Raw genomic sequence first — 26,588 nt, forward strand, 5'->3', positions numbered from 1 at the left:
GCGCCTAGGATCGCTTGTCTGACGTCTGCTATAATGAATGGCCATTCATACGTGCGGAGGCCTAACACAAGGGACATCTTCCGCGTACCGAACGTGCGGATGGGGCTGCCATTAACCGCGATGAGGGTAGGACCTGTCTTACCCGATGTGGTCTCAAGGTCGGTCGGCGGCACTATACTGACAATGGCTCCCGTGTCCACCAAAAATTCTGTGTCCGTGAATCGATCTCGGACGTAGAGGCGCCGGTTCTGGCCAATCGCAACTGCCCCTATGTACGATCGGCCGAGGCATTTCCCGCGAAAGTACAAGGTGAGCGGCAGTTGCAGGATTCTCTACCCCATCGTAGATGATAATAGCACCAGCCGCACTTGAGCGGATCTTTTTGGCGGGCTTTTGGAGGACTGGTGGGAGACGCGGCGCCATCTTGATGTCGCTGTGGCGTGGTCGCTGATGTCGAGACCTTGTTGATCGAACCGCTTCCCTTCGATTTGGCCGCCATGAGCGCATCAGCTTTTTCTGCATATGCTTCGAGGTCCTTAAAAGAACAATCCGTGAGCAGAAGTCTGACATCTTCGGGAAGCTTCTCTCGAAATGCCTGCTCGAACATGAGGCAATCCGTATGTTCACCGGCTAGCATCATCATCTCGGCCATGAGAACGGACGGCAGTCGATCTCCGAGATCCGGTAGGTGCAGAAGTTTTTTAGTGCGATCATGCCTATGGAACCCGAAGGTTCGTAATAACAGTGCCTTCATGGCCTCGTACTTGCTTTCCGCAGGAGGATTTACGATGAACCGCATCACGCGTGTGGTCGTCTCCGGCGATAGAGCGCTGACGAGGTAGTAATATTTCGTCGCGTCTGTCGATATGTTTCTTAAATGAAACTGGGCTTCGGTGTGGACAAACCAAGATTGTGGTTGATGTGTCCAAAACGACGGAAGGTGAACGCTTACTGCGCTTAACTCCGGTGTGCCAGGCGCAGCAGTCAACAACGCGTCGTGTTCGCTCATGGTCGGTGATCGCCCAGATCACGTCGGGGTCACCAATATGGCGAGTCCGGAAACTTGTTCTTTGTTGAAGAAGTTTATTGCGACAGCAATATTCGTTTACAAAGGTTTCACAACAAGATAACGGACAACCATCAAAAACTCAGTCTTCCTTGAAGACGTCTCCGAACTAACTCTTTTCGGGCGCCAAAAGCGCACATGACAACGCTGTCCAATCAGCGATGTCGCTCTCTGGACCAATCCCTACGGTCGCGCCCACACGTGACCTTGCTGGCCAATCTGAGGGTTCGACGACCTGGACCATTCTCTATGGTCGCTACAATTGAATCATTACTCTCATTATTGTCCACCCAATACAAATCACTTTGGACACAGTTGAATAAAGTAGTATAGTGCTGTCGCCATAACTCTGTAATATTGTCTGTTCCGGAAATTCCATCTACAGTGCATGGTAGAGAAGTTTTGCAGTTGTTAAGAACTCTCACTTCTTTCCAAAAATCAGTAACAATGTTACTTAGCAGCTTCTTAGCCATGGATTAGTCCTCATGGCTTGCTCATTTTTACAGATGAATCGAACAGCATACTTATATCTTGCATTAGTGCGCTTCTTGTACACAAGCTCAGGGCCTTGTCTGGGTCTACCTACTCTAGCCCATAATTTAGTGGCTGCTAATACTTCAGCATGATACTTAGCTACATACTTATTCCATCCAGGCCTGATGTTACGTGTCTTATTTTTATGCTTGTAGTAGGGCTTACTGCCTACATATAAAGCGCTTACTATATCATGGAGCAGATATCCTATGCCTCTCATCCTTACAAGAACATTATTACACATAATAACACAGATTGTTTGGTGGCTCTGAAAAGAGCTGTTTTATAATAGACTGTTACACATTTAACTCCCCTCGAGGCGACACCGTCAACAGGCGAGAGCAGTTCCCTCTACCGGCGTCTGGGTCCGGATTTGCATGGGCGCCCCACTGGCCGCTGGATCCGTATGCAGGCCGTCTTTCTTCCTCTGCCCGGCCTGTGCCAGCGGTAGTCCCACGCCGTCCGGGGTTGGAAACGGGCCTGAGTCTTGGTGCGTGGACGGACATCCGCTCTGGGGCGGCACTTGAAGGTTCAGGCGACGGTCCAGCGCGTTTTGGTTTGGCACTGGCGGCCCTTCCCCATGAGCGACGACCTTTTGCACAACCTCTCTTTCTTCTCCGGCTTGGACGACGCCTTCCTGAGCACGGCCCCTGCTTTCTTCTCTCGCTTGGGCGCCGCTGTCCGGTTGAACCTGAAGGAGCCGGAGGCGCCGGTCCGCACCAGCGGGCCCCTCTGCACCATGTTGTTGTTGCAGCTCACGACGTAGCCTGTGGCCGACAGCACTTTCTTGAGGGCAGCCAGCGAGATGCCGTGCCGCTGCTTGCTGGACGCCGCCACCGACAGGATGCGCTCAGTAACGGTGACCTTCTTGGGCCGCTGCTGGGATGGGCCTGCGGCTGTTGTTGTTGCCGCCGCTTCTTCACCGCCGTTCTCTTATCCGCCGACAGATGCGGGATGGTGTTGCTTCCCCCGCCCCCTCCACCGGAACCGCTGACATTATCCGCCTTCTGGTGTTCAGCCATGTTGGAGTGGCCCAGGAACCGCTCTTTTCTCCTCTCTCTGGCCGAAACTAGAGAAGCGAGGAGCAGCAGTTGCGGCTTTTATGGAGCGGAGGCAAAGAGCAATCCCGGAAACTGCAAGAAATTTCTTCACCCGCCATCAACACTCATGTCACTTTGAGAGCGTTAGTTCAACAGCCTCTGGAACATATTTTAGCTCATATGTTCAAAATCCCCCATTAACTTCTTACATTGTCAATCACAATTTCAAAAAAAATGCGAATGCAATAAAGAGGGGAATGTACGGATAGTGTCGAATGCTATTCAATTCGAACCAATCTAGATTTTAAAACGACTGCTTTTTTTAGAGTTTCTTCAAAATAAGAAACAAACTCATCACATTGCTACTGGATTAGCGCTTTCAAAGTGACAAGAATGCTGAGCTCCCTTGATCACTACGAATTAAAAAGAAAAGGAACAGAGCATATTAAAACGCACCGAGAATAAAGGGATTGGTGAACGGACTGTTACAATATATCAGGCAAACATGGCCAACATCAAGTTATGCTGTTGCCCAAGAAAATCGTTGAATTTATTTCTGTCGGAGTTATTTTTGCGCTGTTTAATATTGCTTTCAATCATTTTTGATTACCAGAACGGTCCTTGTGAAGGGGGTGGTACGCCTACAGGACAAACAAGCATAAGCCAATATCGTAATAAGCGGGTGGTTTACATTGACTCCATAAATAATTTAACACAGGGAGAAATCACCGTATCTCCTGCCGATACTGTGAATTCAAGCCCAAAGTTCCCATTTCATGACAAAAAACTTTAATTAAATTCCCCTTTCTCAAAGTCAAATGGCAATTTTCTAAAAGGTTTGTAAACTATTGAATAATCAGTCGGGTGTAACTTCCGAGTTAAATGACACCAGGCAAGAAAAATCCCAGAAAGAACTACTTGGTTGAACTTAAATTTATGGTATTTTGAAAATGCTTTATTTGGAAGCCTACTATTGTCTTGATGGAACTGGGATCTAACGGTTTTAAAATTGTGACATTTAAAAACTTTTTTGCAGGACTTTTGAAAATACGAATATTATCCTGATTACAGGTAATGATTGTGCATTGACTTATTGAATTTGCATAAAGGATATTCTTGGTATTGAGAGCGTGCAGCATAGGCTCACTAGGTTAATTCCCGGAATGGCGGGACTGTCCTATGTTGAAAGACTGGAGCGAGTAGGCTGGTATACGCTGGAATTTAGAAGGATGAGAGGGGATCTTATTGAAACATATAAGATTATTAAGGGATTGGACACGTTAGAGGCAGGAAACATGTTCCCAATGTTGGGGGAGTCCAGAAACTGGGGCCACAGTTTAAGAATAAAGGGTAGGCCATTTAGAACGGAAATGTGGAAAAACTTTTGCAGTCAGTTGTAAAGTTGAGAAGAGTGGGAAGCCAGAGGATTGGGACCCTTTTAAAGAGCAACAGAAGATGACCAAGAAAGCAATACGGGGAGAAAAGATGAGGTACGAGGGTAAACTAGCCAATAATATAAAGGAGGATAGTAAAAGCTTTTTTAGGAATGTAAAGAGGAAAAAAATAGTCAAGGCAAATGTGGGTCCCTTGAAGACAGAAGCGGGGGAATTTATTATGGGAAACAAGGAAATGGCAGAAGAGTTGAACCGGTACTTTGGATCTGTCTTCACTAAGGAAGATACAAGCAATCTCCCAGATGTTCTAGTGGGCAGAGATCCTAGGGTGATGGAGGAACTGAAGGAAATCCACTTTAGGCAGGAAATGGTGTTGGGTAGACTGATGGGACTGAAGGCTGATAAATCCCCAGGGCCTGATGGTGTGCATCCCAGAGTACTTAAGGAGGTGGCGCTAGAAATTGTGGACGCATTGGTGATCATTTTCCAATGTTCTATAGATTCAGGATCAGTTCCTGTGGATTTGAGGGTAGCTAATGTTGTCCCACTTTTTAAGAAAGGAGGGAGAGAGAAAACGGGAAATTATAGACCAGTTAGTCTGACATCAGTGGTGGGAAGATGCTGGAGTCAATTATAAAAGACAAAATTGTGGAGCATTTGGATAGTAGTAACAGGATTGTTCCGAGTCAGCATGGATTTACGAAGGGGAAATCATGCTTGACTAATCTTATGGAATTCTTTGAGGATGTAACCAGGAAAATTGACAGGGGAGAGCCGGTGGATGTGGTGTACCTTGACTTTCAGAAAGCCTTTGACAAGGTTCCATATAGGAGATTAGTGGGCAAAATTAGAGCACATAGTATTGGAGGTAGGGTACTGAAATGGATAGAAAATTGGTTGACAGACAGAAAGCAAAGAGTGGGGATAAATGGGTCCCTTTCAGAATGACAGGCAGTAACTAGTGGGGTACCGCAAGGCTCGGTGCTGGGACCACAGCTATTTACAATATACATTAATGACTTGCATGAAGGGATTAAAAGTACCATTAGCAAATTTGCAGATGATACAAAGCTCGGTGGTAGTGTGAACTGTGAGGAAGATGCTATGAGGTTGCAGGGTGACTTGGACAGGTTGTGTGAGTGGGCGGGTGCAGGGCAGATGCAGTTTAATGTGGATAAGTGTGAGGTTATCCACTTCGGTGGTAAGAATAGGAAGGCAGAGTATTATCCGAATGGTGTCAAGTTAGGAACAGGGGACTTACAACGAGATCTGGGTGTCCTAGTGCATCAGTCACTGAAAGGAAGCATGCAGGTACAGCTGGCAGTGAAGAAAGCCAATGGAATGTTGGCCTTCATAACAAGAGGAGTTGAGTATAGGAGCAAAGAGGTCCTTCTTCAGTTGTACAGGGCCCCAGTGAGACCGCACCTGGAGTACTGTGTGCAGTTTTGGTCTCCAAATTTGAGGAAGGATATTCTTGCTATTGAGTGCGTGCAGCGTAGGTTTACTAGGTTAATTCCCGGAATGGCGGAACTATCATATGTTGAAAGACACGGTAGCGCAGCGGTAGAGTTGCTGCTTTACAGCGAATGCAGCGCCGGAGACACAGGTTCGATCCTGACTACGGGTGCTGCACTGTAAGGAGTTTGTACGTTCTCCCCGTGACCTGCGTGGGTTTTCTCCGAGATCTTCGGTTTCCTCCCACACTCCAAAGACGTACAGGTATGTAGGTTAATTGGCTGGGTAAATGTAAAAATTGTCCCTAGTGGGTGTAGGATAGTGTTAATGTACGGGGATCGCTGGGCGGCACGGACTTGGAGGGCCAAAAAGGCCTGTTTCCGGCTGTAGATATATGATGATGATGATATGATATGAGTGACTAGGCTTGTATACACTGGAATTTAGTCGGATGAGAGGAGATCTGATCGAAACGTATAAGATTATTAAGGGGTTTGATCACGTTAGAGGCAGGAAACATGTTCCCAATGTTGGGGGAATCCAGAACAAGGGGCCACAGTTTAAGAATAAGGGGTAGGCCATTTAGAACTGAGATGAGGAAAAACGTTTTCAGTCAGAGAGTTGTGAATCTGTGGAATTCTCTGCCTCAGAAGGCAGTGGAGGCCAATTCTCTGAATGCATTCAAGAGAGAGCTGGATTGAGCTCTAAATGATAGCGGAGTCAGGTGGTATGGGGAGAAGGCAGGAACGGGGTACTGATTGAGAATGATCAGCCATGATCACATTGAATGGCGGTGCTGGCTCGAAGGGCCGAATGGCCTCCTCCTGCACCTATTGTCAATTGGCTATTGTCTAAATCTGTGGAATTCTCTGTGTCAGAATGCCAATTCTCTGGATGCTTTCAAGAGAGAGCTCGATAGAGTTCTTAAAGGGGGTATGGGGAGAAGGCAGGAACGGGGTACTGATTGTGAATGATCAGCCATGATCGCATTGAATGGTGGTGCTGGCTCGAAGGGCCGAATGGCCTACTCCTGCACCCTATTGTCTATTGTCTATTATCTCTCTCTTCTTTATTGATCTCTCTATCTCCATCACAGAAGACAGAATTCCGATTGATATCTACCACAAACCTACCAACATCCATTGTTATCTGGACTACACTTCCTCTCTCCCTGCCTCTTGCAAATATGTTCTCCCCTACTCTCAAGTCTCCATCTCTACCGCATCTTCTCCCAAGATGCGGATTTGCATTTTAGGACCTCCAAGATGTCCTCTTTTTGCAGTAAACGTGGTTTGGAACCTGCTGATAAATGGATTCCTGAGCCACATTTCCTCTCTGTCCAAATGTTCTGCACTTGCTTGCTCTCCCTCCAGACAGTTAAAGGATAGAGTTCCCCTTGTCCTTACCTTTCACAACACTAAGTATTCAACATTTCATTCTCCAACATTTCCACCACATGGAATGTGATTCAACAACCAGTCACATCTTCCAAACCCCATCCATTTCCACCTTCCACAGAGACCGCTCCCTCCACAAGTTCTTGTTTCACTCATCCATTTCCCATCCAAACTACCCCCTCCCCAGATACTTTCCCCTTCAACTGCAGAAGTGACACCAGTCCCTGTTACTGGATCGCTTGAGTTTAACTATTTCATTCTCATTTATTGACCATTTTCTCTATCATCCATCCTCAAGTTCAAGCCCCCTCAATATCCAACATGTAACTCTCTTCAGCATGCCTTGGCCAGCCCAATGTTCTTTTGCTTATTTATGTTCTGCTTTGAGATGCATGGCTATGCTGGCAGGTCAGATTATCTGTACAAAATTATTTATTTGGAATCAACTTCAGCTCTTCAACTCTTGAGTGCCTGTCCCCTCACCATTAAGTCACAAACGGTGAATAACTTTCTCTGAAACATTGAAAGTTCACGTGATGATAATATTGTTTAAGTCCTCAAGCTGAGTTTATTGTCGAGGTGCAGGTACAAGGAAAAAATTGCTTGCAGCAGCAACACAAGCACATGGACCCAGACAAACACACAAAAACAGAAACTCAATGAGCCATGCTCTGTCCTGGCCCACCTCTCTCTCAGCTTTCTTTACCACCTTCCATTCAATCAATCGGAAGAAAGGTTCTGACCCAAAACATCACCTATCCATGTCCTCCAGGGATACTGCCTACCCACCTAGTTACTCCACCAATTTGTGTCTATTTTGTGGTATAAACCAACGTCTGCAGTTCCTTGTTATTGCATTTTCAAATCCAATGTACCATGACAACCATGTTCAGATATTTTAACCTTACCCCCTGTGAATGTACAGCCCACCGTTCACTCTGCAGCAACCCCAAAATTATCATCAAACCTGCCGACAAGGGAGGTGCAGTGGTAGTCTGGCGAGCTAACCTACACTGAGGACAGGCGCTAGCTCTCAGACACCTGCGTCTACTTATCCTTGGATCATGACCCCACAGATGAACACCAGGCCATAATCCCACAGACCCCTCCCCTCCCCCTCCCTGCCCCCCCCTCCCCCCTCCCTCCTCCCCCCTCCTCCCTCTCCCCTCTCCGCCCCCCAAACCTCTGCTGCACTAACTGAAGTTGCGTTAAGGTTGTTTTAAAGAACCCCACTCACCCACTCCATCCCCTCTCCACCCCCTTTATCCTCCCCTCCTCTTGTCACCTGATCAATATCTATCTCTTTTTAACATCATGCCAAGAGGGAGGAAAAGAGCTGCAAGATGGTCAACGAACCACAGAAGGAGATGTCGAGAAGCAGTAAAGTGAAGAAAGGAAGAAGAGACGCAACAGCAAAGAACTCGACATCTCGAGGATCAACGAGAAAGATCGCAAAACCGAAGGGAAGAGACGCAACAAGAAAGAACTGAACGTCTCGAGCATGAGCGAGAAAGAAGGCAAAGCACATGGAATGAAGAGACGGGAGATGAAAGAACTAGAAGCTTGGCTGAACAACGGTTTAATGCACAAATTGCCGAGTATGTTGCCGTCATAATACCAAACAATGATAAACCCGAGGCAAGATCATGGCACATTGTCTTGAACGAAAGAGGATGAGGCCTTCGGATCATTTCAGAGTCTCATGAGTATGATAGTTTTCAATAAGTCCTTTTCTTTCCCCATGGAGATGATGGATAGCATTACCAACTCCAAATGAGTAATAGCAAGAAATTGACAGCAATGCGTTATTATGCCGATAGGTTCATGAATCGTGATTATGAATTAAACCAACTTTTGAGAGGAGGATGACTCCTTAAGATCGACAACTTACAGAGGCCTGGTGGATAATGATAATGATGATTTGGAAAAGGTCGGAAAGCGCATCATCCTCTCGTCGACATTTGTCGGTGGACTGAGATACATGATGGAACGATGCCAGGACGCCATGATGTACGTTCGGAAGTACGGCAATGCTTCGTTCTTCATTATGATGACTTACAATCCAAAGTGTGGTGATCCACCGGTTCCTCTTTCTGAATCAGCAGCAGTGTGATAGACCAGACTTGATTGCGAGAGTATTCGATTTGATATGAAAACTATTCATTGAGTACCTCACTGGACTAGATGGCCTCTTTGGAAACTGTATAGCAATTGTCTCGACTGTGGAATATGAGAAGAGAGGCCTGCCTCATTTGTACTGTCTGCTGTGGCTTGACGAAGCGACTAAGCCATGACCACGAGATTTTGACAGATTTGTGCAAGCTGAAATATCAGACCCGCAAGCAGATCCTGAGCTGCATGGATTGGTGCTGAAGCACATGATTCATGCAGCCCTCCCAACCCTCCCGAATTTGGTGGAGTTTCAGCTTTCTTATTTCATTTCCGCCATTCCGATTTCCGCAAAAAACATGCCTTGCCCCGCCGCGCCGCGTAACGTGAGGCCCGCTGATGTTGAAAATGGCTGGGATGGTTGAATGGGAAGGGGGTGGGGAGGGTGGCAGGGGAGGGGGGGAGTGGGGGTGGGGGGCAGAGCAAGGGAAGGGGAGTGGGGGTGGGAGGGATAGTGGGGGTGGAAGGGAGGAGTGGGGGGGGAGAGGAGGAGGAGGCGTGAGGGAGGGGAAGGGGGAGTGGATGTTGTGGGGGGGACATGGACAGTTGTGATTTGCAGTTGAAGACCACTGGAGCAAGTATGTCTTCAATTAAGTTAGATATGTGCAGATTTAAATTCAACTCTTTCTTCAAACATTTTATGACTGTTCTTTTATTCAATACCAAGAGAATTGGGATGTGTAAGGAAAAAGCAAAATAGAAAAAACAAAACAAAACAATTTTTTCTTTGTTGTAAAAAGTATTTCTGTTCAATACTCTTTCTATAAATAGCAGAATATACTCATGATAAGCCTGACATTGTACATGTATGATGTCATGTGTGGCGGCGCTGCGCAGCAGCTGCGGCTCACCTGCAGTCCGTTTGTCTTTTTTTTTTTTTTTGGCTTTTTGTCTTTAATTATAAGTGTTGGATGTGTTACTTTTTTGTGGTTGTGTACTACGTTTGGCGGGGTGAACTATAAAAATTGTCTCTTCCGAACGGAGACGCAACCTTTTTTCTGGGTCGTGTCTCCGTTCACGCTGCAGCCTACCATCGGCCAAACACCTGGAGCTGGCTCTCTTCGGAGGCTGTGGTGGTGCTGTGAGTGCGGCTGCAACTCGTCTTCGGATGCTTCGGCCGCGGGCTGCGGGCCCTGTGGACGTCGGAAGCTCGCAGGTCCCTGGGAGGGGGCCAACTTCGGGAGCTCCGGCAGTGGCAGCGTCTTCGCCCACCCCGAATTGCGAGGCTTGGGTCGGCCTGCTGCGGGCCTTTCACCGTTCAGCGTGGCCTGGAATAGGCTGCGGGATTTTCCACCGCCCGGCGGGGGCTTCAATGTCCAGAGCCCTGACCGTCCCGACGTGGCAGGTTTGACTGCCTGACCGCGGGAGAAGACGGCAGGGAAGAGAATGACATTCTGGCCTTCCATCACAGTGAGGAGGTGACTGGAGGAGACTCACTGTGATGGATGTTTTTTGTTTTATGTTGGTTTTTGTGATTGTGTGTTTTATTGCTTTCTTTTTTATTGCCTCTCATTGTTGACTGGGTAACATAATTTCGGCCAAAAACATGTTTTTGGATGACAATAAAGGCTATTCTATTCTATGTAGTCCAAAATCCACAGACATTTGGAAATAATAGTCGTTTTTGACACATTATCATATCATATCATATATCTACAGCCGGAAACAGGCCTTTTCGGCCCTCCAAGTCCGTGCAGCCCAGCGATCCCCGCACATTAACACTATCCTACACCCACTAGGGACAATTTTTACATTTACCCAGCCAATTAACCTACATACCTGTACGTCTTTGGAGTGTGGGAGGAAACCGAAGATCTCGGAGAAAACCCACGCAGGTCACGGGGAGAACGTACAAACTCCTTACAGTGCAGCACCCGTAGTCAGGATCGAACCTGAGTCTCCGGCGCTGCATTCGCTGTAAAGCAGCAACTCTACCGCTGCGCTACCGTGCCGCCCGATTAATATAGCACAATGCGTATGCGCATTTGCTGTGCATACTTTTGTTTGCTGATATTTGCATTTCACGCCATATTATGAATTTTGATGTAAAATTCTGAATTTTGGACATATAAATTATAAATTTGTAAAATCAAATGCAACCACAACTCTCCATGTTGGAAGATGCAGAAAGAGATTCCCGGAGCCTTTTATCGACGGCATAAGGTGTGGAGATGATTCATATCCTCTGTACAGGAGAAGATCTCCGGATATGGGAGGATTTCAGGGACATCAAGAAGGACGCTGGGATCAAACTATTACTTCTGAATGGGTGGTGCCCTGTAATGCGCAACTATTGAAGTTGTTCAAATGTCACATCAACGCTGAGATATGCTCTTCTGTAAAGTCGGTCAAATACGTGTTCAAGTACACCTTGAAGGGGAGTGATCAAGCAGTTTTGGGAGTTAACAGGGATGATGAAATTGCACAGTACTTTACTGGCAGATACATTGGTCCATCGGAAGCAGTGTATCAATCCTTGCATTTCCAACTCATGAGAGACACCCGTTATCATTCGACTCGAGGTACATCTGCCACAAGAACAACGAGTCGTTATCAGAGTCAATGCAGGTGTGAAATGAAGATATCACGAGAATGACTTATACTGAATTCATCGAATTGTGTTCTCGAGATCAATTTGCAAGAACACTGTACTATGCTGATGTACCCCGATTTCACACATGGAACAATAGGAAATGGCAAGGAAGGAAGGTTGGGAAGATGGTGGAAGATCATCCAGGTATTTTTGAAGCCGACATTCTGGGACGAGTGTAAACCATTTTGCGAAGATGTGGTGACTTCTACTACTTGAGACTGCTTCTCCATCACGTAAAAGGGCCAGTTACCTTCGATTCATTGAGGACACATGACGGCCATATTCTTCCTTCCTTCAAAGATGTCTGCACAGAAAGAGGTTTGTTGTAAACTGACAACCATTGGCAACAGACGATGGAAGACGCTGAGAGGACAAGACTCCCCAGTGCAATGACTCCCCTGTGTAATGAACCTGATCTGATAAGGGGACTCGAGGTCCTAAAAGACTTCCCCCTTATCCTTAAGCTGTGACCCCTGGTTCTGGACTTCCCCAACATCGGGAACAATCTTCCCGAGTCAGAAGATGACTAAGAAGGCAATACGGGGAGAAAAGACGAGGTACGAGGGTAAACTAGCCAATAATATAAAGGAGGATAGTAAAAGCTTTTTTAGGTATGTAAAGAGGAAAAAAATAGTCAAGGCAAATGTGGGTCCCTTGAAGACAGAAGCGGGGGAATTTATTATGGGAAACAAAGAAATGGCAGACGAGTTGAACCGGTACTTTGGATCTGTCTTCACTAAGGAAGATACAAGCAATCTCCCAGATGTTCTAGTGGGCAGAGATCCTAGGGTGATGGAGGAACTAAAGGAAATCCACATTAGGCAGGAAATGGTGTTGGGTAGATGGTGATGGAACTGAAGGCTGATAAATCCCCAGGGCCTGATGGTGTGCATCCCAGAGTACTTAAGGAGGTGGCGCTAGAAATTGTGGACGCATTGGTGATCATTTTCCAATGTTCTATAGATTCAGGATCAGTTCCTGTGGATTGGAGTGTAGCTAATGTTGTCCCACTTTTTAAGAAAGGAGGGAGAGAGAAAACGGAAAATTATAGACCAGTTAGTCTGACATCAGTGGTGGGGAAGATGCTGGAGTCAATTATAAAAGACGAAATTGTGGAGCATTTGGATAGTAGTAACAGGATTGTTCCAAGTCAGCATGGATTTACGAAGGGGAAATCATGCTTGACTAATCTTCTGGAATTCTTTGAGGATGTGCCAGGAAAATTGACAGGGGAGAGCCGGTGGATGTGGTGTACCTTGACTTTCAGAAAGCCTTTGGCAAGATTCCACATACGAGATTAGTGGGAAAAATTAGAGCACATGGTATTGGAGGTAGGGTACTGACATGGATAGAAAATTGGTTGACAGACAGAAAGCAAAGAGTGGGGATAAATGGGTCCCTTTCAGAATGGCAGGCAGTAACTAGTGGAGTACCGCAAGGCTCGGTGTTGGGACCGCATTTATTTACAATATACATCAATGACTTGGATGAAGGGATTAAAAGTACCATTAGCAAATTTGCAGATGATACAAAGCTGGGTGACAGTGTGAACTGTGAGGAAGATGCTATGAGGTGGCAGGGTGACTTGGACAGGTTGTGTGAGTGGGCGGATGCTTGGCAGATGCAGTTTAATGTGGATAAGTGTGAGGTTATCCACTTTGGTGGTAAGAATAGGAAGGCAGATTATTATCTGAATGGTGTCAAGTGAGGAAAAGGGGACATACAACGTGATCTGGGTGTCCTAGTGCATCAGTTACTGAAAGGAAGCATGCAGGTACAGCAGGCAGTGAAGAAAGTGAATGGAATGTTGGCCTTCACAACAAGAGGAGTTGAGTTGAGGAGTTAAGTATAGGAGCAAAGAATAGGAGCAAAGAGGTCCTTCTGCAGTTGTACAGGGCCACCAAGCCTCCAGCAACGGGGGCCACCACAATACCGGCCCATCCGATTAAAGTAGTGGAGATTAAAGGGTTTCAACAGTTATGAGCCAACTTAGAGGTAGGAACGGGAACGGATGGAACAAATGAGTGGATAAAGTGGATGATGTACAACACCCGAACAATGGGAAAGGAAAACTGTTATGCCTGCACCGCGGCTAAACAACGGATGGTGCCCACGGCGTTTCCCCTTAACATGCGAGAAAGTAGCGGGGGAGTAAAATATATGCTGTCGTTATATAGGAATAAGGAGATACCTAGTGATGAGTCATGTGCAGCATTACACTACTTGTTTCCACCTATCACGGGGCACGGTAGCGCAGCGGTAGAGTTGCTGCTTTACACCGAATGCAGCGCCGGAGACTCAGGTTCGATCCTGCCTACGGGTGCTGCACTGTAAGGAGTTTGTACGTTCTCCCCGTGACCTGCGTGGGTTTTCTCCGAGATCTTCGGTTTCCTCCCACACTCCAAAGACGTACAGGTATGTAGGTTAATTGGCTGGGTAAATGTAAAAATTGTCCCTAGTGGGTGTAGGATAGTGTTAATGTATGGGGATCGCTGGGCGGCACGGACTTGGTGGGCCGAAAAGGCCTGTTTCCGGCTGTATATATATGATATGATATGATAAGGGCAACAGGCCCCGCCTTTTGTGGTCCCAACTAGGGGACAGGGGCACTTCGAATGCTATAACAGGTACAAACATGGGGGACAAGAGTTGGGCCATTTGACGGGCTGTAATGAGACCATAAACATCACTAACATATCCCAGTTTGCCAATCAATCCGTAGGACGAGTGGACGTGTGGTGGTATTGTGGGGAGAAAATATTAAGGACCAAGCTCCCAGCAGGATGGCAGGGGACGTGTGCAATGATTCAGCTAGTCATGCCATTTACTATTATCACCCAAGGAACTGGGAAGAACGACGCAACGAATGCCCAGGGAAGGGTTAAGTGCAGCCTGAGGGTACAGGGGTCGTTTGACACACACATTTACATTGATGCTATTGTGGTACCCCGAGGGGTACCGGATGAGTTTAAAGCACGAAATCAGATCGCGGCAGGATTGGAGAGCGTGTTCTTCTGGTGGTCTACGATCAACAAAAACGTAGATTGGATTAATTACCTATTTAATAATCAGCAACGATTTATTAACTATACTAGAGACGCAGTTAAAGGATTAGCCGAACAATTGGATAAAACGAGCCTTATGGCATGGCAAAACCGGATGGCATGGATATGTTATTGGCAGAGAAGGGGGGTGTTTGCGTAATGTTTGGACAAGAATGCTGTACCTTTATTCCCAATAACACTGCCCCCGATTGGATCGGTGTCATGGGCATTGACGGGTCTCACCAGCCTTTCCATTGAAATGGCAGAGAACTCAGGGGTCGATACCTCATGGACCGGGTTCTTGGATGGGTGGTTTGGAAAATGGAAGAATTTCTTTGTCTCTACAATAACAACTATTATTGTATGCGTAGCGTTGTTGACATTGTTTGGATGTTGTGTTATACCTTGTATGCGGGGACTGACACAGCACTTGATTGAGACAGCGCTGACCAAGCAGGAAAATATGATGTACGAGTCCCTCAGGAAAGAGGAGCCAGGTGACTCCGAGAAGGAAATAAGGCCAGATGTGGAAGGTGAAGCATCGGCGGACTTAAGTCCCGAAGATCACATGGTTAATATACAAATTTATGAAGACTTTTGTGTATGAAGGCTGTGGGCACAAGGCATGGAAGTGTCGGGCCACAGCTGGATGAAATGAAGAAAATTTGTTATAAAATGTATGTTACATGTATAAAAGGGGGGATTGTGAGTAAAAATATGTTGCATGGCTTACAGAAAAAACACCGATGAGACACTTCTTGTATGCCAGACATACGGAGATAGTACGGTTGATTTAGCTAAAGCTGCAAGCCACAGGTAAGCCTACAACTGCCTTCTCTGGAAGTGGATAACGACTTCTGGAGAAATGAAACTCAGCTTAGGAAAACAAGTTGAAAGGTTGTTCGTCACAAGATAGGCGGAGTATGTGTCACGCGGAAAGGTTGTCTGAATGTAACCAAGTCAGGCGAGACTCATACAGATGCTGGTCCTCTGTGAGACGCTCCCTCATAAGAGAATAAAATCAGGCAACCGTCGAGTAATTAACAACTAAGTGTGGACACTGAATTTATTTATCCACAGTAGGGTACTGACATGGATAGAAAATTGGTTGACAGACAGAAAGCAAAGAGTGGGATAAATGGGTCCCTTTCAGAATGGCAGGCAGTAACTAGTGGGGTACCGCAAGGCTCGGTGCTGGGACCGCAGCTAAACATGGCACAAAAAGTAAGGAAATTTGTGTTTGGTAGATTATTTCTTTGTTGTAACAATGCTTCTTGGCAATAAATCTTATACCGTTGGAAAGCCTGTTTATTTCCCCTTTAAATGGTGCCACATTTGTAAGGAACATGCATTTGTGGGATGAGCAGCAGAGCTGAGTATATGGGTTGCGCCCATGAAAAATTTGCCAAATCTTCTCTGCCAATGCCAAACAGCTTATTCTGCCATTGACTCTTGTTCGGTGTTGTTTGGTGGATTGGATGATTGAAGTCTGAAGAAACAAGACATATTGGCAATTTAACAATTTATTCATTTAATAAACAGGAGACTCAGTAGCGTGTGGAAGAACCATACACAGCCACAACTGCCTGGCACCTCCTCCTCATGCTGGTCACCAGCCTGGTCACACACTGTTGTGGGATGGCATCCCATTCTTGTCAGCACCTGGGGGTACCAGAAGCTCAAAACAAGAGTCAATAGCAACAGCAGAATAAGCTGTTTGGCATTGGCAGAGAAGATTTGGCAAATTTTTCATGGGCGCATCCCATATACTCAGCTCTGCTGCTCATCCCACAAATGCATGTTCCTTACAAATGTGGCACCATTTAAAAGGGAAATAAACAGGCTTTCCAACGGTATAAGATTTATTGCCAAGCAGCATTGTTACAACAAAGAAATAATCTACCAAACACAAATTTCCTTACTTTTTGTGCTATGTTTATTTACAATATACATTAATGACTTGGATGAAGGGATTAAAAGTACCATTAGCAAATTTGCAGATGATACAAAGCTGGGTGGTAGTGTGAACTGTGAGGAAGATGCTATGAGGTTGCAGGGTGACTTGGACAGGTTGTGTGAGTGGGCGGATGCATGGCAGATGCAGTTTAATGTGGATAAGTGTGAGGTTATCCACTTTGGTGGTAAGAATAGGAAGGCAGAGTATTATCTGAAAGGTGTCAAGTTAGGAACAGGGGACGTACAATGAGATCTGGGTGTCCTAGTGCATCAGTCACTGAAAGGAAGCATGCAGGTACAGCAGGCAGTGAAGAAAGCCAATGGAATATTGGCCTTCATAACAAGAGGAGTTGAGTATAGGAGCAAAGAGGTCCTTCTGCAGTTGTACAGGGCCCTAGTGAGACCGCACCTGGAATACTGTGTGCAGTTTTGGTCTCCAAATTTGAGGAAGGATATTCTTGTTATTGAGGGCGTGCAGCGTAGGTTTACTAGGTTAATTCCCGTAATGGCGTGACTTTCATATGTTGAAAGATTGGAGCGACTAGGCTTGTATACACTGGAATGTAGAAGTATGAGAGGAGATCTTATCGAAACGTATAAGATTATTAAGGGGTTGGACACGTTAGAGGCAGGAAACATGTTCCCAATGTTGGGGGAGTCCAGAACAAGGGGCCACAGTTTAAGAATAAGGGGTAGGCCATTTAGAACTGAGATGAGGAAAAACTTTTTCAGTCAGAGAGTTGTGAATCTGTGGAATTCTCTGCCTCTGAAGGCAGTGGAGGCCAATTCAAGAGAGAGCTGGATAGAGCTCTTGAGGATAGCGGAGTCAGGGGGTATGGGGAGAAGGCAGGAACGGGGTACTGATTGGGAATGATCAGCCATGATCACATTGAATGGCGGTGCTGGCTCGAAGGGCCGAATGGCCTCCTCCTGCACCTATTGTCTACTGTCTGTTGATATTTGTTTGTTGTTTTGCTGACGAGTGCTGAGATCAACATTCCTCAACAATTATGGGATCACTTCAAGAATTCAATGTCTGAAGATTACCTTCAAAGAGAACGGTGAACAATAGGTGATCCAAAGATCATGATTGATGAGAGGCATCATGATCAGGTTCTGTTGTATATTCAAGAAAAACTTGCGAATTACAAGACACCGGGATACTTTCATTTGCCTCTACAAAGACATGGAAGGATGAACCTTGATGGTGATGATCCAGAATTGCTGCGTGAATTGCAGTACAATAGACCTGAACAACAGCGATTTGTTGAAGAGAAGGAGCCTCTGCTGAATGCTGAGCAAAGAGCAGTGTGTGACTATATGTGCGGCTGCTTCGAAAGGAATGTTCCTTCAATGTTTTTCATTGATTCATCAGCAGGAACGGGCAAGACATTTCTCACCATTTTGATCCCCTCCAAAGTTCGAAGCCAAGGTGATGTTGCTTTTGCCGTAGCATCCTCTGGAGTAGCAGCTACAATGATGCCTGGTGGAAGAACTGCACATTCTCGATTCAAGATACCCATCAAAGTGACCGATAATACAATGTGCAGCATTGAGAAGAACTCTAACACGGCACATTTGATCAGGAGTGTGAGACTGATTGTTTGGGATGAGGGCCCGATGATTAGGAGGGAGAACTTTGAAGCGGTGGACAGAACTCTTTGAGATCCATGCAAACTTTTCGTTCAATGCCGTTACTGAGGGAACTAACACTACTCATTTCCCGACGGAATTCCTCGATTCAGTCGAGATCTCTGGATTACCACCACACAAATGGGAGTTGAAAAAAAGATCTCCAATCATTTTAATGAGAAAATTGGAACCCCCAAGGCTATGCAATGGAACGAGGATGATCGTGGAACAGCTACATGATAATCTGATCATTGCAAAGATCAACATTGGTGCCTTCAAAGATGACATTGTTATGATTCCTAGGATAATGTTCACTTTGACAGAAGACGAAGACATTCCCCTTAAGCGGAGGCAATTCCCAATTCAGTCAAGTTTTGCTATGACGATTCATAAAGCGCTAGGACAAACCATGGAGAATGTGTTGATATACCTCGAGAAACCGGTATTTCAGCATGGACAACTGTATGTGGCTCTTAGCCGAGGAAAGGTTAAGGAAAATGTCAAAGTATTCCTGAAGGATGGGAGATCGACCAAGAATCTTGTCATTAGAAGCATGCTTCATTGAGCTATGACTCCTGAGGTAAATGATCACTTTTTCTTCAAGTTAAAGCTTGACCGAACAATAATATCTCTACATTAGAATAATGTGGCTTATTTTTTCATCAACAGCAAAGAGACATTGAGAGGCGGTGAGGAGTAGAAAGGAACAAGAGAAGTGACAAAATATAACTGAACGTCGGGGATCAACGAGAAAGAACGCAGAACAGAAACTAACAGGTGAATAAAGAAGCATTTTGATTGAGATTTATTTTATTTCAAACAGAAAAATAAAATTTTGATCAAATGCTTCCGTGTTGATTAATAAATAATATTTTATTTAGATGTTTATAAATATATACATTCTGATGAATATCTATCTCTTTTTTATACATCATGACAACAGCAGGGCAAAAACGAGTCACAGCATGGTCAAAGAAAGAATGCCGCAAAGACACATCGAGAGGCGGTGGGGAGCAGAAGGGAACAAGAGGCAAAAAGAAATAACTGAACGTGTCAAGGATCAATGAGAAAGAATGCAAAACAGTGAAACAAGAGATGCGATAAGAAAGAACTGAACATGTCGAGGATCAACGAGAAAGAAAGCAAAACAGAAACTACCAAGTTACTTAAATAAATCTCATCTTTAACGTTCAAATTGTTGTTAGACTTTGTTATTCACATTTTAAACTTTAATAAATTCCTTTTTCACTTGCTGTGCCCGTCGGCCGCCCATGTGCAGTAATACCTCCTTGTTCGATGTCACAATGGAAACCCGACGGGTAGGAATGATAGCGCTGCTGGAGAGCTCCTAAGAATGGAGTAGGGGATAAGGGGGGATGTGGAAGGGGAAGGGGGGGTACGTAGGTGGAGGAAGAGGGGAGGTTGGGGAGGTTGGTTGCAGTGGGGGAGGGGAGGGTGCTAGACCAATGAAGGAAAAACTGCCATTTTAAAGAAAAATCACGATTTCTGAGATTTATTGTGGGTTTTTTTTTTAAAGCCATTTATTTTAAAGGAAAAACATGATTTTCCCACGTCACAATGGCAATCCAATGAGTTGTGGGCCCAACGGGTCCACTTAGTCTAGTATATTACTAAAACTCTCATCTTGTGTATTTGTGGGTTTGTGGATAAATTTGTTCCCAAAATACAGCCAAAAAGGCACAAGATAGTGCAACACTTTTAGGCCCACCCTTCTCACCATTCCCCTGCGGTCTCAATTGATCAAGTTAAGTTACATTTTAAAAACAATTAACTTAATAAACTTTAATAAATGTGCTCCCCCCCCCCCCACTGGGAGGACCGGCCCCCATCCTGGAGCCCGTCCTGGCATGCCCCACCCCTGACCTTCCTCACATGGTGCAGCGCGGTGGCGGAGGAGCAAACAAGATGGCCATCGCCACCAAGCTGCCGCTGCAGGAGAGCTTTCCGCCCAACGGGTACACGTCTCTCTCTGACTGACGCGATGGCCGCCCGGGGACAAGGTGCATGGCTCCCTTCCCCTTTCCTCTCCCCCCCTTGCCGCCCACAAGGACACTCCCCGGCCGGCAACGGGTCCACGGATCATCAGTTGTGGGAGGGTTGACGGTCCCGCAGGAGAGATATACCCTAAAACTGCAGAGCAACAGCCAATCAGACTGCATTTGGACTGTGTTCAGACATCATGGGAAGAAGGTTCATAACACTCCAAATGTGATCTAATCAAAGTCCTATACTGTTGCAACATGGCTTAATGACTGTCACACTCAATGTCCTGATCGAGAAAGGAAAGCATATCAAATGCCCTCTATACCATTCTACCACTTGTGTTACTAATTTCAGGGAGTTATAGACTTGGACGGCAAGATCCTTCTGCTCACTCTCTTCCCAATGCCGTCTTTCCACTGCCCAATGCAGTGCACCACGTCACCCACCAACCACCACTGTAAATGGACACCTCCGTCCTCTATGACCAAAATCTGTTATAAAGAAGTCCGTACTGACAAGAGTACACTATATATACATATATATCAAAAGACCACAGGTCCCAACATAGATCCCTGTGTATCTCCAATGGTCACAGAGTGTACCTCCAGTCTGAATGTCCCCCATTGTCTTTCCGACATCACGCTCTGTCTTCTGCCTGTAAGCCAGTTATAGACCCAAATGAACAATGTCAATCCTGTGCATTTTAATCTTCTGGATCAGGCTACCATGGAGAACATTATCAAATGCCTTACTAAAATACATGCAGACAACATCCACTGCTTTACCCACATCAATCACCTTTGTCACACCCTCAAAAAACGTGACCAAGTTCGTAAGAAACAAACTTGTTGTTACTTTGTAAGGAACATTTAAACCATGCTGACTGTCCATAATCAACCGATTGCCTTCCAAATGGGAGTAAATCCTATCTTGAAGAATCATATCTAATACCTTTTCTATCACTTATAGGAGGCTTACAGCTCTACTGTCTCTACTTTCCCTCTTGTACAAAGCACCAACCTTGGCCACTCTACAAACCTCCAGAACTCATCTGGAGCTAGGGAAGATGCAGAGAGCTTCATCACAGCTTCCACAATCTCCTTTCATTCCTCTCACGAACTGATCTCACTGTTGTAAAGTACTCATTTCAAAACTTGCCACATCCCCTGACTCCAAGTAGAAATTTGTCATTTATCCCTGAGCGATCCAGGATATCCACTTGTTTTTAATGCAAGAAAAAGCATTGAGATTTCCAATAATTCAAATCATCAAATCTATTTTATGGCCATTTTTTGCCACTCTAATTTCCTGCTCAAGTTCAGATGCAACCCTTCCCTCTTGCACAAGTCATCTCTGGAACAATTTTGCCAGGTCCATGGATTAGAAAGATTAAGGGAGATATGGGCAAAACATGGTAAAATGTGATTAGCTGAGATGGGGTATCTTGGTCAGTACGGATGAGTTAGGCTGGCGGGCCATTTTCCACATTGTATAAATCTATGATGCTATTACATTAAATCATAGCAAGGAAGTCATTTTGATGTGGAATGACTTACTTGAAAGGTTGGTAGATGAATATTCAATTACACCCTTCAAAATAGATTTGAGATAAAGCTTTAAACTGGAGAATTTGCAGTTGGGTGGATAGGGCGCGATTAATGGGAGAGATGGTTCAAAGTGACAGGCGGGGGGGGGGGGGGGGGGGGGGGGCAGAGTGGGGTGGCACAGTGGTGAAGCAGTAGAATTGCTGCCTTAGAGCACCAGATTCCTGGTTTCAATCCTGATTATGAGTGCTGTCTGTACAAAGTTTGCTCGTTCTCCATGTGACCGCATGACTTTTCTCTTGGTGTCCCGGATTCCTCCCACATTTCATAGGCGTGCAGGTTTGTAGGTTAATTGACTTTCATTAAAAAAATGTCCCTATGATTAAATGTGAATGATTTAATGATTAAAGGTGATTGCTGGTCGGCGCGGATTCGATGGGCCCAAAGGCCTGTTTGCACAATGTTTCTCTGAACTAAACTGAACTAAGAGGTAGCACAAGCATGATAGGCAGAACAGACTCATCATCTTTTATGAGGATCAAATCTGGGTCTCTAGCGCTGTAAGGCAGCAACTATTGCAACAACATTGTCCTTCTCTAATTGATGGCTTTGTGGCCAAGTTTGCCAAAGATAGATGGAGGGCCACGTACTGTTGAGGAAGCAGGGAGATTGCAGAATGATTTGGACAAGTTGGGAGAATGGGAAAAGATGTGGGAAAATGGAATAACATTTAGCAACGTGTATGGTCATGCACTTTGGTAGAAGGAATAAAAGTGAAGTATACTTTGTGAATTGGTTGAGGATTCAGAAATCGGTGGTGCAAAGGAAATTGTGTAATGATGGTGCAAAATTCCCCGACATTTAATATACAGGTTGAGCCAGTGATAAGAAAGGCAGATGCAATGTTAGTATTCAATTTGATGAGACTAGAGTATAAAAGCAAGGATGTAATGCTGAGGCTGTATCATGCGTTGGTGAGGCCACATTTGTAATTTTATGAGAAGTGAGCAGTTTTGGGCCCTGTTATCTGCTGGTTTTGGAGAGGGTCCAGATGTGGTTTACCAGAATCACTGGTTAACTTATGAGGAGCATTTAAAGGCTCTGGGCCTGTAGTTGCTGGAGTTTAGAATGATGATGAGGTTTGCACTGAAACCTCCTGATAATGCACGGCTTAGAAAAAGTGGAAGTGGAGAAGATGTTTCCAGCAATAGGAAATTTTAGAACCAGAGGGCACAGCCTCAAAACAAAATTACATACCTTTAAAAAGGAAATGAGGATATATTTATTTAGCTACAAGTGATAAGACTAGATATTTTTAAGGCAGTGATTGATAGGTTCTTGATTAGGAAGGACGTGAAAGGTTAGTGTGAAAAGACAAGTAGAATGGGGAGAGAAGGAAAAATAGACCAACCATAATTGAATGGCAGAGTAGACTCGATAGGGTGAATTGATTCATTCTGCTCCTCCATCTTATGCGTTGTGGATCTTTCCGTAAATTGCTTCAGCTTCCACATAAAAACCATCAGCAGTATTACGCGAAAGACCATGTTCTCATCTGTGTTTATCGCATCTCCATCTTTGGACCAGCTTCTGATTGTGGGGAGAAATGCCTTTGAATGCAATTGCAACCTTTTATTAGAATTAGCTCATTGGTCGTAAAGCAACCCCCTTGATTGGTTGTTGTTGAATCCATAAAGAAGAACTTTATGCAAATTCAATTAGTCAATGCACAATCGCTACCTGTAATCAGGATAATATTCGTATTTTCAAAAGTCGCGCAAAAACGTTTTTAAATGTCACAATTTAAAAACCGTTAGATCCCAGTTCCATCAAGACAATAGTGGGCTCCAAATAAAGCATTTTCATTCAAAAGGCCGCACTTTTTAAAAATACCATAAATTTAAATTCAACCAAGTTGTTGTATCTGGGATTTACCTTGCCTGATGTCATTTAACTCGGAAGTTACACCCTACCGATTATTCAATAATTTACAACTCATTTTAGAAAATTGCCATTTGACTTTGAGAAAGGGGAATTTAATTAGTTTTTCGTCATGAAATGGGAACTTTGGGCAAAAATTCACAGTGTCGGCAGGAGATACGGTGATTTCTGCCTGTGTAAAATTATTTATGGAGGCAATGTAAACTACCCGCTTATTACGATATTGGCTTATGCTTGTTTGTCCTGTCGGCGTACCACCCCACTTCACAAGGACCGTTCTGGTAATCAAAAATGAATGAAAGCAATATTAAACAGCGCGAAAATAACTCCGACAGAAAGAAATTCAAAGTTTTTCTTGGGCAACAGCATAATGATGTTGGGCATTTTTGCCTGATATGTTGTAACAGTCCGTTCACCAATTCATTTATTCTCGGTGCGTTTTAATGTGCTGTTCCTTTTCTTTTTAATTCGTAGTGATCAAGGAAACTCGGCATTCTGGTCACTTTGAGAGCGCTAATCCGGTAGCAATGTGATAAGTTTGTTTCTTATTATGGAGAAACTAAAAAAAACAGTCGTTTTAAAATCTAGATTGGTACGAATTGAATAGCATTCGACACTACCCTCTTTATTGCATTCGCTTTTTGTTTTAAATTGTGATTGACAATGCAAATAAGTTAATGGGAGATCCTGATCATATGAGCCAAAATATGTTCCAGAGGCTGTTGCACTGACGCTCTCAAAATGCCATGAATGTTGATGGCGGGTGAAGGAATTCCTTGCAGTTTCCGGGATTGTTCTTTACCGTCCGCCTCCGCCCCATAAAACGACTGCTGCTGCTCCTCACTTCTCCAGTTTCGGCCAGAGAGAGGAGAAAAGAGCGGTTCCTGGGCTGAGAACCAGAAGGCGGAAGATGTCAGTGATTCCGGCGGAGGAGGGGGCGGGAGAAGCAACACCACCCCGCCTCTGCCACGGCCGGCGCCGGATAAGGGAGTGGAGGTGAAGAGGCGGCGGCAACGACAACAACAACAACCAGAGCTCCTGCCTGTGCAGCGGGCTAAGAAGGCGCCGGTCGGCCCCACCGTTACCGAGCGCGTCCTGTCGGTGGCGGCGTCCAACAAGCAGCGGCGCGGCATCTCGCTGGCCGCCCTCAAGAAAGCGCTGTCGGCCATGGGCTACGACATGAGCCGCAACAACAACCGCGTCAACCGGACGGTGTGGCAACTGGTACAGAGGGGCTCGCTGGTGCGGACCAGCGGCACCGGTGCCTTCGGCTCCTTCAGGTTCAACCGGACAGCGGCGCCCAAGCGGGAAAAGAAAGCGGGACCCGTGCACAGGAAGGCGTCGTCCAAGACGGAGAAGAAAGCGAGGTCCTGCAAACCCACCGCCGCCCCTTCCAAGAGGTCGTCGCCCAAAGGGAAGGGCCCCAAGCGCCAAACCAAACCGCGCCGGACCGTCGCCCGAACCTTCAAACGCCGCCCCAGAGCGGGCGTCCGTCCCCGCACAAAGGCCCGGGCCCGTCTCCAACCCCGGACGGCGGGGGAGTACCGCCGGCATGGGCCGGGCAGAGGAAGAAAGGTGGCCCGCGGACGGATCCAGCGGCCGGTGGGGCGCCCAGGCGCCGGTAGAGGGGACCACCCTCGCCTGTTGACAGTGTCGCCTCGAGGGGAGTTAAATGTGTAACGGTCTTGTAAAACGGCTCTTTTCAGAGCCACCAAACAATCAAGAAAACAGCAAATCTGTTCCAGGGGAGGACGACCTGTAACCGTACTATTCGACCTGCCAAAGAACAACCTGTAGATTTAATATTAATTTCGTCACAAAGCCCTCCAACAGAATTACTTTAACTAGTCATTGTGTAAATTATGGGTGTCACAGAGCAAATTTATCAAATCCATTCGTTTTATTTGCTCGGTACATTTGAAAATTAGATGATTATCTTTGCTGCAGTTATTTAAGACCTTACGTCAATATACTTTTCGTTTGCAGACGATTTGACAAGGCAAATAAACGAATAACGCCAGGAAATAAATATATTGACCTGGATTAATTTCTTCAATAGCTGGCGACGACACGCTGGGGTTGGAATTGGCTAGGCATTTTATGTACTGTACTTTGCAAGTCATATTTTAAATTGGTCACTAATTATTACAGTTGGACACACGGCCGTTTGTACGAATGTTGTGCTTTGAAGATCACTGTTCTATGATCCCAAATATTAACCTATTAAATATTTTAATTGATTAAAAGAGATGCACTGTGTTAATCCCTGTGGGCTTGGTAGAAATAAATTGAGACGAGAAAATGTCGCAATTGCTCTTCATTTGAACTTGAATAATCGAATGAATTAGATGTCTCACCTCAATTATGTCTATAACTTACTGATACTAAACTAGAGCTCAGAGCAGAATGGAAATGGAGCAATGCAATGGGATGACTTTAGACATGGCCTCAAATTCAACATATGCAGAGCACAAATAAATGTTTAGGAAAGAACTGCAGGTTTAAATCGAAGGTAGACACAAAATGCTGGAGTAACTCAGCGGAACAGGCACCATCTCTGGAGGGAAGGAATGGGTGACGTTTCGGGTCGAGACCCTTCTTCAGCCAAATAATTGTTTGACGTTACTAGAGACAAGATTTATATTCTATTGATTGTATATCGAATGTCAAGCCGAAGAAGATAATTGACTTGAAGCGTTGATGGCAGATGGAACTCTGAATCTCCCGGGAGGGGATGGTCTGTCAGCGGGTGTAATGCACCAGACGGGAGGCCTCGGAGACGAGGTGCTCAAAAATGCCTGTCGAATGAGTTTGGCCTT

The 26,588-nt window shown here is 45.5% G+C and overlaps 1 protein-coding gene and 2 pseudogenes across 1 annotated transcript; 2 read left to right on the forward strand and 1 right to left on the reverse strand.

The window, feature by feature from the left end:
• Positions 1 to 26,588, forward strand: part of LOC144607435 (histone H2AX-like) — a 128,975-nt pseudogene that overhangs the window by 36,767 nt on the left and 65,620 nt on the right.
• LOC144607275 (uncharacterized) lies at positions 1,952 to 2,622 on the reverse strand (annotated as a pseudogene).
• On the forward strand, positions 18,498 to 25,566 carry LOC144607421 (uncharacterized). The gene is made up of 3 exons (XM_078424280.1): positions 18,498 to 18,722; positions 24,622 to 25,390; positions 25,478 to 25,566. Exons 1-3 carry the CDS (start codon positions 18,498 to 18,500, stop codon positions 25,564 to 25,566), a joined length of 1,083 nt encoding a protein of 360 aa, XP_078280406.1.

Source organism: Rhinoraja longicauda, chromosome 28 (genome assembly GCF_053455715.1).
Source record: "Rhinoraja longicauda isolate Sanriku21f chromosome 28, sRhiLon1.1, whole genome shotgun sequence".
NCBI classification, from domain to species: Eukaryota; Metazoa; Chordata; class Chondrichthyes; order Rajiformes; family Arhynchobatidae; genus Rhinoraja; species Rhinoraja longicauda.